Source organism: Dermacentor andersoni, chromosome 7 (genome assembly GCF_023375885.2).
Source record: "Dermacentor andersoni chromosome 7, qqDerAnde1_hic_scaffold, whole genome shotgun sequence".
In the NCBI taxonomy this organism is placed as follows: Eukaryota; Metazoa; Arthropoda; class Arachnida; order Ixodida; family Ixodidae; genus Dermacentor; species Dermacentor andersoni.
In genome coordinates, this window is record NC_092820.1 from 134,558,045 (window position 1) to 134,569,622 (window position 11,578).

Below are 11,578 nucleotides of genomic sequence, written 5' to 3' on the forward strand. Positions count from 1 at the left end.
TAGCGGTGTTTGAAAAATATTTTGCCCTTCTACTTCTTATTTTCTTTAGTACGCACCTACGGGATGCAAGTTAGGTTGGGTTAGGTTAAGCTATGGAGAACGCAGTGTGCTTTTCAAAGAGGCTCGCCGGTTCAAGGTAGTTCGGTGGCGATTCACCTCTAGCGCTTTAGGGATGAGTGGGTGTGTTTCTTGCGCCTCCTTGCCGACTCCGAATGCCTTGAAAAATTAAGGAAATAAATACGTCACTTACAGAGCAATTACCGGCGTGACAGATATGTTTTAGAACGCTATATCTATAGTGCAGGTGTTTTTTTTTAAACGCGAATTCGGAAGCGATGGCAAACGTCAGAGGCGACAGGACACACAGTCTCATTTTTCTCACCCAAACAGTGTGCATGTTCGTATCTTCAACTGAATTCGCTGTCTTGGCGTGCTAAGCGCACTACACGACAGATCCAGTTGGCTTTCTCCTTTTGCGAACAGAAGTAGCTGGCACAGTGCGGAAGCATTGTCGGCACGGCAACTCGTAAGAGGACAGGGCGCTTAAATTTGTCTAGGAGGACTTCGCCACCAAACTCGCCATAATACCGGCGTTTCTCAATGTCGCTCTCCATGAAGCGCTTCTCGCAGACATATAGCCACGAGTCGTCAGCTCCCAATGCTTGCTTGGAATTGCACGAGCCCACAATTGCAACCGTACCGGGTCACTTGGAACTTGAATGTATTTACCCTTTTCTTGCAAGATGCGTAGCTACTGCTGCAGTTTGGCACGACACATTTCCGCCCCGTCCTAGAAAAAAGATGCAAGGCGCTTGAGCTTCGCCTTTAAGAGTGAAACGCAATAGCGTTCAAAGATACCCGACTGCTGATCACGCTTCGCGGCAACTGAAGCGTATGTAACTGTAATGTTTACCGGGGAACACTGGCCGCGAAAGCGGGGTTTCTGGTAGAAACACGGCCTCTTGCGTTGGCCGCGATGTGGCGGAGGCTAGCGCCATTTGGAGGTATTGCAAGCAACGGGGCGGGCCGCACTGTGCATAGAGTTTCTCACTATATTACCTACAGGGAAATCTGGTGCTGCGGCGCTGTGGTATGCATCGGAATGCCGCTATATTGGGACTTCCGATTGGTACCGTTCTCGGAGAGCCAGGACACCATGAAGACGCGTCTGGCAAGCACCGTTCCGTCTGTCACAGTGATTCATTTTCTACTGAAACAGCATGTAAAAAGCTTTTCGTTCTATTATTGCATAAAATCATGTTTTGTTTAACTGTGAGAACTTGTTATTGCATGTATAATTATATGAAACGTAAAAAGTATCAGCGGGCCACTTAAGTTAGAGCAGAGACGGCAAGATTCGCGCTCATGTTGGAACAGTTTGTCGTCTGTTCTTGCTTTTCTTTGCTTGGTTATGCATTGTAAGTGAGTAAACTTCTGTGGACGATGTAATATGACATAACGAAAACATGTTTTAAAGATTTTACTTTACGAACACGTTATTTGTGTAGGCATATCCTCGTTTTAGACGAAGCCTCTTACAACATGAGCCAACACAACCCTCGCAGGCACATATACCGTCATTCCCATGAGGGCACAGCGTCCCTTAGGAAACTCCCATAGACGGTGGCGCCCGATTTGTCTCTAGGAGTTATAGTGAAAAATTCGATGGCTCCGTGGCCTCCAAGGTATTCACGTGCCCGCGCGTGTCAATGGCGGACGCCGTGGCCGATCTTTGAAAGGTAGAAAGTCGGCAAAAGGAGTTCCTTTGAGTTCTCGCGTAATAGAATTTTGCTTTCTCGAATACTCAAGTTACAATTCCACGCTATTGTGTCTGTAAGTAGTAAGTCATACTTTACAATTTTTCTATGTATTTTAGCTTCAGAAATTCAATTAGTTCAGTAGCTACCTTGCGGCACATGGAGGGCCTGGATATGGGTGGTTCGCAAATCATCTTGCCGAAACGACGTCTGACGCTGGTCGCCGACGCCGAATTTTCTGTGACAAGGGGCCCTGAACACTGTCGTTTTAAAAGCACAGATGGAAAGCGCTCGCTTTAGTTGCAGCGTAGAAAGCGCGCGAACTCTGAAAATCCAGGGCCGCCGGCTCAATGCAGAAGCCCGCAAGAGCCAGCTCAGATGGAATGCCTGCAGAGCGCTAAACAAACCGCGACAGCTTGCATGCCCAATTTGGGAGCGTTTCCTCCCAAGGTCACCTACGCATGCACTCACACCACATGCCAGCGAGTGAACTGTCGCGACGTCGGCAGACGTAATCTGCTCCGGGATTACTACTAGTAGTTCGTTTGAAGCACAGTATGACATGTAGTTAGGACAGTATTCATTAATAGCGGCTGCCAAGATGTCCGCCACTTCGATTTAGTAGGCGTTACAGAATGATATCTGGGAAAAGTTACGATATATGAGACGATATCGCAATTTTTGTGTGTCGCGTCCATAGAACACGTAAACGATGGCAACTTAATGGAAACGCGCCCGACGCGTAATCTGTCGTGCTGCGGCGAAAGCTGCATTTCGTCCTCGCCGAACCGTGATCTTCTCGGGCTGTCCGCGCGCGCTGTCGCGGCCTAGCCAGATTCTGCTCCTGAAATATTTCTTTCACCGTCTGTTAGGCCGACGGCGCGCGAAACAGACCGTCTCACCCATGGCTCTCCTCCCTTCCTCCATAGACCTCGCGTCGCCATGGCTATAGACCTCAGACTCTGCCCAGGCGGCGCTGCGGAAAAACCCGTCACCAGCGCCCCCGTTGCAGACTTGGCGCGAACTGAGTAGTGCAAAAGGGTCTGTCCGCAAGCGAAAGTGCATAGGCCACAATGCACCCACCGCTTTCGGTTGTGTTGAGGCACGGTTTTCTAAAAATCAAGAACCTGGAAAGCTTCTTCCGCCCATCCACGCTTCGGAAAGGGAGGAAGCTCAGCAGGGCGAAGTACGTGTACAATATAAGAGAAGTCTCGGTGTTATTTCGGCGTGCTGCAACTCGCAAGTACAGAGAGCATCAGGTTTGTTTATAGGCATATCAGCATAAAAATCTAAGCATGTAAAATTGGTTCATATTGAAAACCTCCCGAACAAAAGCCTTAAGTATCTCCTATATGTTTATGCATTTTACCGTAACGTTTTCCTCGCAATTATTTACAGAGAGTAAACCCTTCCATAGGCTTTTTCAGGGCAGCAAACAGAAAACGTTTTCCAAGGCAGCAAACAGCGTGTGAACATAACGAAAGTAAGCTTCCTACAGTGCCTACGCCCCGCATCTTTCTTTCTCGCGAGAGCTACAGCATCGCTCAGTACCTTACTTTGAAGTTTTCGTACACGCTTCGAGCAACAAGCGCGCACAAATAAATGTAAAAATACGCGACATTCTTTTTCTTTACACACGTGCGTTACTTCGCGATTACTCATCTAGCGCTCCTACAGCAACATTATTGCTCAAATTTGAAAAACGGTCTAGCAGGCTGAGAACATTGCGAAACGTGCTTGTTGTATCGTCGCAGGATATAAAAAATACCGAAACAAGAAATCAGCTCGCGATACAACGATGCTCTAGAACAGGATTTTGAATTTATAAACTAACCAAAATGTTTGGTTAAACTGACCCGCCAAATCTCTCCGTTTCACTTGTTGAGTCAAGCGGAGGCGGACGCTTGTTAAGAGGTGGAAATATCGATGGCACATACGCAGGATGGTTCGCAACGTTGTTTTTTTTTTGGGTTACCAACGAAGTGGTGGCTGCAGATTCTTGAGTTTTCGCTTGGTTACCGCGGTCCTCCGTCAGGGCTACGCAACACAATTACCCCAGAACAAAATTGTCGCACTTTCTCCTGCGAGCCGCTGTGTTGTGGGGAATGCAAGTAATTCGATTACCCAACAGGTTGAACGGTCCGTAACCAGCGCTCTCGCCTTCCCCTTTCATACGATCACGATGGAAGTCGGTAAAACTGAACGTTGTTATTCAGTCCTTCACGTTCATCGCAATTTACAGCACAGCAGTAGCGTCGATTGCGGCGTTTCTTGGTAGCGCGCGGAGCTATCCAGGTTGCCGTCGTTTCCACCATCAGTCTGACGAGCGAGCCAAGTGAGCCAGCAAGCACTTTGTGGCAGTTCGGCGGCGCGTCCGGCTAGCGGAGAAATTCATAGCTGTCTGTCTGGGTGTTAAATGAGCAAAACACTCGCAATATGGACCAAAACCTAGTGAAATCGTTGTTTCGCAGTCGCTAGCTGCATAGGCAACTTAGCATGGGAGTCTGGCTTTGCACTACTCAATTACTGCCTCTTGGCACCGGCAGGTGGCGCTACGCGTCTTGCAAAACTCCAGAGTCTGACGTCTATAGGAACGCGGCGCAAGCGCAGAGAGCTATGGGGTGAGATCAAGTGAAAAAAAAAACTCTCCTAAAAGGAATGCCGTGCAAGTTTATAGCGTCCACGACGACATACCTATGAATACCTAAGCGAAAACATTTTCGCAAAGCGACTACAATGCTTTCGCATTCCCACATGCATGCACTCTTAAGTGTCTCTGCCGAACTTTTTTTTTTTTTTGGGGGGGGGGGGGGGGGGGGGGGGGTACTTTCCTCCTATATGTGGCTGCGCGACCGCGCGCGTGCCCCTTCCAACACGTTTCGCGACTAATCCGCTAGGGCCGGGCTATGCGCCATCGCCCCCGCGAAAAAGGCGCATGAAAACCGGTACTGGAGAGGAGCGAAGAGTACGGCGACGGTGCCTGCGCACGTGACCTGTGCGTCTGGCGTTATAACGTCACGTGCGGGGGAGGTGCCGAAGCGGCTGCAGCCGCAGTTGCGGCAAATTTCTTGGGTGTGTGCTGAACACGTGGCGCTTGTGGCGGTGTAGTGTAGTGCCCTATGGAAACAAAAATGATTTCATAACGTATGCAGCCGAAGCAGCTTCGCGGGTAATCCGTCACCATATTCGAGTACCGGACGAGGACGAATTTTTCTTCAACTGCGGGCTTTTCTGAGAAAGCCGTATATGCTTCCTTTGTAGCTTCGTGCTACAACTCAGGTGGATGCCATTTTTTTTCTTTCATGCACTTACCTTCACCTTGCAGGCTTCCGCAGAACTCATTTCCCGCATATATATATAGTTTCGCAATTACCGGTTAGTTCTGACGTATGTAGTTTTGGTTCCCCTACTAGAACACTGCATATGAGCTAGCAGCCCTATTAATTTGTACCGATTCTTATATGTAATCGCTTTTCCTGCGCTGTGCTGTATTGAGCTGTACGGACCCTTACTTTATTTTATTTTCCCGTTTTTTTTTTTATATTGAGAATAGAAGATCCCACTGTGCTTGTTTATTCGGTGCCACACGCGTCTCAACCTACCTATGTGCGGAGCTGTGGGTTGGAGCTGTCACTACTCTGCCCAAGTTCAGCGCGTGCACAGGGTGACGGAGGTAAAAAAAGAGAGTAACACACCTCCGTGACTAAATACATGTGCTACGAATATTAGGGGGTATCTGGGATTGTAATCACACGGTGACCACCATAGTCTGTATACTTCGGCGCCTCAATAGAGCGGGGACTAGGAGGGCAGTCGATAGTGATAGAAGGCTGTCTTATCAGTCCTTTGCCGAGGGAACTTTGCTCAGCGCACGGGCAATATAAAGCGCATCAAGCCCTTCGTTCATTACGCCGGTTATGTCGGGGTGAGGCCCCCATCATGTGATAACGTTTTCCTATCGCCAACGGAAAACGTAATGGGAAGCTTGCCATGTGCGTCGTGGCATGAGCTCTTTATTGAGCGTTCGTCCAACGAACGAGAGGTCTGTTCACGCCTGAGGCGCAGCACTGCCGCAGAGAAAGAAAACAGGAACGAAGCTCTTGCTCAGGTAACTTTGACTACGCATTTACGCTATGCTTGTGTTTTTTTTTTCTTTTTGCAACCCGTTTCATGTCGTGTGCATGTATGCAAGTTATTAGAAGTAATTATTCGGTTCCAGTGTTAAATGAGTCAAGATTAGTCGCCGGTGACCCGAAGAGTGAAAACAAATTATACAGAAAAATGAAAAATGTATTGGAATGCATAGGGCAGGGAGTATGTAGTCATGACTGGCAAGTGACCGCTATCTTGGGGAAAAAAAAGAGTACAGTAATTGAACGATACTGCGGCTAAAATATGGGGCTAAAACGTGGACTTTAACCAAGAAGTTTGTGAATTAGCTAAGGACCTGCGCAACGACTAATGGAAATAGAGACGATAGCTGTAACGTTAAGAGACGGGAGAACGGCGTCGTGGATAAGAGAGAAAGATGGTCAGGCCAATATTCTAGTTGAGATTCAGATGGATAAATGAAGTTACGGGTTACGTGCCAGGGGAAGAAAAGCACGGACGTGGACGGCAGCGAAATATGTGGTGTGGTGATAATGGGAAATTTGCAGGACTTAAGATGGGGTAGCTGGTGCGTGGTGAGAGTAATGGGGAGACCACTGGCAGAGGAATTTGTCGCACTGCCGACATAGAGTACGACGATGATAAACGATGATCGCGATGCTGGCAATGCGGAATTCACAGGTAGATCCAAAAGTTTAGATTCACTCTGGTTTGTACCGGTGACGTCTAGAATTGTTACACAAATGCTCGTCACAGGTATGGACGGAATTCTTTTGTCTGCGGACACTAATGATAATTTTGTAGTTAAGCACCCATGAAACTCCAAAATGGGACTGCTCTTCCCTCTCTTTGCCAGCAAACTTAACCGTATCCTAATCGAAATATGCCAATGCAGAATTTTTAGAAATGGTCAATGGAAGCGCTTTAAAGAACTTCGCAAGCAAGGCTGAGCCAAATCGATCGCGCTCGTAGTGATCTCATCCAATTATGAATGCATCTGTCTATAAATCTCTCTAAATAATCATTATGCAAGATCTAAAATTACTTACGCTTTTCATTTGACAATGAACTACATTATGATGCACTGTGATGCACTGTGACATTATGATGCAACGTGTGTTGACGCCCAAATTTTTTCCGCGCTGGGTCTGCCTCAACTCACGTGCAAGCAAAGCTGCGAAAATTGTCAAAATCGTTAGCATTCTCACAGTTTCCTCGATACCGCTGATAAAAGTATCTTGCTTCGGCACAAAAAAACGAAAAACGGTTACATGTGACACGCGGCCTTGTCGCTCGTATCTTCCTTCTAATCGGCGCTCGTGGTCGGGCGTGTTTGCGGCTATTTGACAGCCTTGAAGAAGAGTCACGTATGTTTAATTCCGGATTTCTTGGTCGTGTTACTTCTTATGTTATGTTGCATCGGGTAGTTCATAGAAACAAACAAAGCTGCAGCCAAGTAAGGAGCACAACACATGCTGGCATGCGGTGACTTTTTCATGCGTTTTTTGTTTTTCAAAGAAATAACTCAAATAATGCAGTACGCATGTATTTTTGCTCATTATGTGTAAACAAGAATAAGACGTCGAGGCAATCACCAAAGACCTAGAGAGCGGTCCGGATAAGTTTGTATGTGTCAGCTTCGCGAAGTGCGCAAGGCTATGAAGTATGTAGTGGCCTGAAATTATAGAAAAGGTAACGCGGGTGTCAAATACAACCCTAAGCGACAAACAACGCGAGCCTCAAATATACGTGCAGACATGTCCTTAGCGCTGAACCTTATTCTATCTTTGTGGTCGATGTTAGAGTTCGCTTACTCAGATAGCTGGATCGCCTCTATAGAAAAAAAAAAAAACATACGGTGCCTTCGTGATGGCTGATACACCTTAAACCGTCACAACAACCGTGTTATACCGTGTTATACTGGAATCAACATCTCTTCATTGATTTTAACCGCCTGAGTCTTTTATAAGCGCTGTGGAAATCCCAAACTGTGCCATACAGTGCCACAGCTCATTTTATTTTCTCTAGCGCTGCAATTTCGTATTTTCTTTCTCTTTGAGCACCTTTTCAGGTGACATTATCCATCTGCAGTTTTTTATTTGACAAGGAGTATGTGTAATTAAAAAGTCGCTGCTTGCAGCTTTCTAGCAGCATAAAGTCCCATTGTTATTTTGTTACGGTGCAAAAAGGGGACGAGGTCGTCGACGGTGAAGACGACGAAGTGACAACAGCGTGCGCCATCGCATAAGGAATGCCATACCATACCATACTCTCAGTATTCTCGGCTGCTGTTTATATACACGGCTTATAAATATATCGTGTAAATAGTTTTATGCCCGCGACATTTTATACCCGAGATGTGGTCTCTGAAGATGAGGAATTGTTATTTCAAACGGAAAGGTTCGGAGGCCACATCTTATTGCGGTTGCTGTAAATATGCTTTATCTTGTTCTGAACTTAAACCATGTGGTAAATGATGTTAGTCTTCAGAGCTTATCTCGTTTAGCTGGTAAAAAAGTGTATATGCGAAAACTGACCTCGCTTACGAGCTTTGAAATGTTTCGTTTTATCTTAATACTGTCGAAAGGGATTTGTAGGCGGTATAGCGATGCCATCATTTCGTATTTCTTTAACCTAACACTACCGTGTTCCCGCCACAACCAATTCTTGTTCAGTTATCTTTAAGTGAAAAAGCAGTGCGAGAATGTGTCAACTCAGAAGTACGAATAAACTGCTCTCGCCGCTCGCATCTACACCTGTAATGTTAGAAATTGCGTTGATTGTGCTATATTTACGACGTCCCAGTCTTTTTACTATTTCTGAAAGCAAACAATCAGTCGCCCTGCTAATATTACACTAATGTTTCTTGCGTTCTCCTTTTTCTGCGCAGTGCCTCGCGCTTGGAACTAAAGATGCAGCACTATGAACAGTATCACGAAGTCGACGGCTTCTACATCAGCAAGAGCTTCCCAGTAGAGTGCGTCCGCTCAGCGCTCCGCTACAAGGCACAACCGGGCGACCTATTCATCGTCAGCTACCCCAAGTGCGGCACTACATGGATGCAGCACATCGTTTATAACATCATAAATGGCCATCCACCTCCCAAAAACCAGCTGTTGAGCTGGATAGAGATGCCTTTCCTCGAAGCTCAAGGAGCCGAATCTGTCGAGGACATGAAGAGGCCGGGCCCAATCAAGACACACATGGCTTTCCGGTTCCAACCTTACTCGAAAGACGCCAAGTACATCTACGTAGCGAGAAACCCGTACGACTGCTGCGTGTCTTATTTCTACCACACCAAGCACATGCCTGAGTACCACTTTGAAGACGGCACGTTCGATGAGTTCTTCGACATGTTTGTGGAAGGCAAGGTTGACTTTGGCGACTACTTCGACCATTTGCTCTCTTGGCATGCACACAAAGATGATCCAAACGTCTTGTTCGTAACCTACGAGCAGCTTAAGAAGGACATCAAGGCTTGGGTCCTGAAGATTGCTGATTTCATTGGGGAAGAGTTCGGCCAGAAGCTGCGGAGCGACAATAGTCGGTTAGAGAACGTACTACTGAGCATCAGCGTTAAGAACATGAGAGAAACTGTCAACGATTCTATGAAAACCTTATTCGATGGTGCAGAGACCGCATTCGGTAGAAAGGTGCCCAAATGGGTCGCACTCATAAGGGAATCGATAGGAGCTGAGGCTTGCGATAAGCCGATGACAGGCGATTTTGTTCGAAAAGGCGTTGTCGGCGATTGGCGGAACCACTTCTCGGAAGACCAAGTGCAGCGATTGAAGAAGAGAATTCAGGAGAAGACGCTAGGCAGTGATGTCATGGAATTGTGGAAGGACGTCGATATTCCGCACTGAGTGTGTAATGCGAACGTATCAAGTACTCCTTCCTTAAGCTTGCTACTGTTACTTTAGATCTTTTGCGCTGGTATGAAATAAACGAAAATGCTAGGAGAATTTTCGCAGAAATCGAAGTTGCAGTAATCTATCAGAGCCATTACAGTTCAACAATAGTACGAGCTCTTCTGTTTGCCAATGCCTCATGTGTGTCACGTGGCTCTTAATGTTATTTTAACTTTCTAGCTCGAATGTACATAGAAAATATTAGTCTGTTTCATTCTAGCCACATGTCCACAATAACTCTACCTGTAGAAAGCGGCAGCCTGAGACGACATTGAGCTACCTTGTGACCTGCTCGTAAGTACGATATTTACTCTAGTTAAAGTTGAAGCCAAAAGTTACGAAGTTCAAAAAAAAAAAAAAAAAAAGACGCGGGGGGCTTTACTGTAAGGGCGCCGGAGCAATAGCACAATCGGCGTATGTTCTAAGCCATGTCAGGGTAGCTGCAATGTGTTCATGTTTTCCCTACGGAACATCAATACGTCTTAGTCTCTTGAGCCACGCTCGCTGGCTAATCTAAGTTCGTTTATGTATTCAAGAATGCCCGAACGGCCTTCATAAGGGCATATTACAAAGAACAAGCGGGGAGGGGAACTGTTAGAATTTAAAAGATAGTGTTATATAGTAGTAGAGTTACTAGGATTACTTGTTATACAATAGCTGCAGGATATCACATAAAATAGAAAATTTGGATTGCAAAGAATAAGAAGAAAGTTGGAAATGAAGCAAGAGGTTTAAAAATTATGGGGTTTTACGTGCCAAAACCACTTTCTGAATATGAGGCACGCCGTAGTGGAGGACTCCGGAAATTTCGACCACCTGGGGTTCTTTAACGTGCACCTAAATCTAAGTACACGGGTGTTTTCGCATTTCGCCCCCATCGAAATGCGGCCGCCGTGGCCGGGATTCGATCCCGCGACCTCGTGCTCAGCAGCCCAACACCATAGCCACTGAGCAACCACGGCGGGTAAGCAAGAGGTTTGGGAAGCTTTGCATACGTTTGTGCACGAGGCAGTAATAGCGCTCGTAATTGTAAGGTGAAAAGAGTAATTGAGAGAAAGCAGTGGTCATGTACCTGACACATGAAAAACTGTCTTGAGATATGTGAAGCGCTGTTGCAGAAAGCGTGCAACACGGAAGATTATATGGCGAAGTACTATGTAGTAAATAGCGAATTTATTATGTGCAAGAATACTATACATGCGATGGGGAAAGCGTCAACTGATACTTCAAGATCAACCGATACATATAATTGCGATAGGCACTCCAGGCGAATTTTCGCCGTCGCTGTGATGCCGCTTATAAAGCCGGAAGATCAGTAAGATCGCGCCTAGGACGTGGTTTCCCATGGCAATGAGGGAAACCGGGTGAGGGTCAGCTGGGAAGGATGGTGGCTAGTTGCGTACGTGCCGTGCAAACCACGCGTACAATGTCGGAAATCTTGCGATCAAGCCGAGCGCTTGGTGAGGAGAGCACGCCTTTCCTTCTATATGCCGGATGGAGTTTACTGGAAAGTTTTCTAGGCCATCGTAGCCCGGCCGTATTTACGAATTCTGGCGCGCGAGTCCACTCGACTCCCGTGGCGCATCGTCGAGGTAATCTGCGGCGGGTGCTGTAACGGTGGCGGAAATGAAAAACAGTTTAGTAGAGTAGTTTGCTGGGCCAGTTGGTGCATGGTGAACGTATAATGGTTTCCAGCAAGTACGGACGTGAGCACAAGAAGTAGAAACAGACAGGACAACGCTGGACTTACAACTGAAGTTATAACTTCAGTTGTAAGTCCAGCGTTGTCCTGTCTGTTTC

General features: G+C 46.7%; 1 protein-coding gene across 2 annotated transcripts in view; it reads left to right on the plus strand.

Moving 5' to 3' along the window:
- The window catches only part of LOC126533788 (sulfotransferase ssu-1-like), a 33,254-nt gene extending 23,410 nt beyond the window's left edge, over positions 1-9,844 (plus strand). Inside the window, exons 1-2 of one of the 2 annotated variants that reach the window (XM_050180984.3) lie at positions 5,673-5,865; positions 8,758-9,844. In XM_050180984.3, coding sequence (XP_050036941.1) covers positions 8,780-9,733 — 954 coding nt within the window. In that variant the 5' untranslated portion in view covers positions 5,673-5,865; positions 8,758-8,779 and the 3' untranslated portion in view covers positions 9,734-9,844. Of the gene's footprint in view, positions 1-5,672; positions 5,866-8,757 lie in introns of those variants that run through there. The other variant, XM_055072367.2, reaches the window with a different exon arrangement.
- Positions 9,845-11,578: the final 1,734 nt, after the last annotated feature.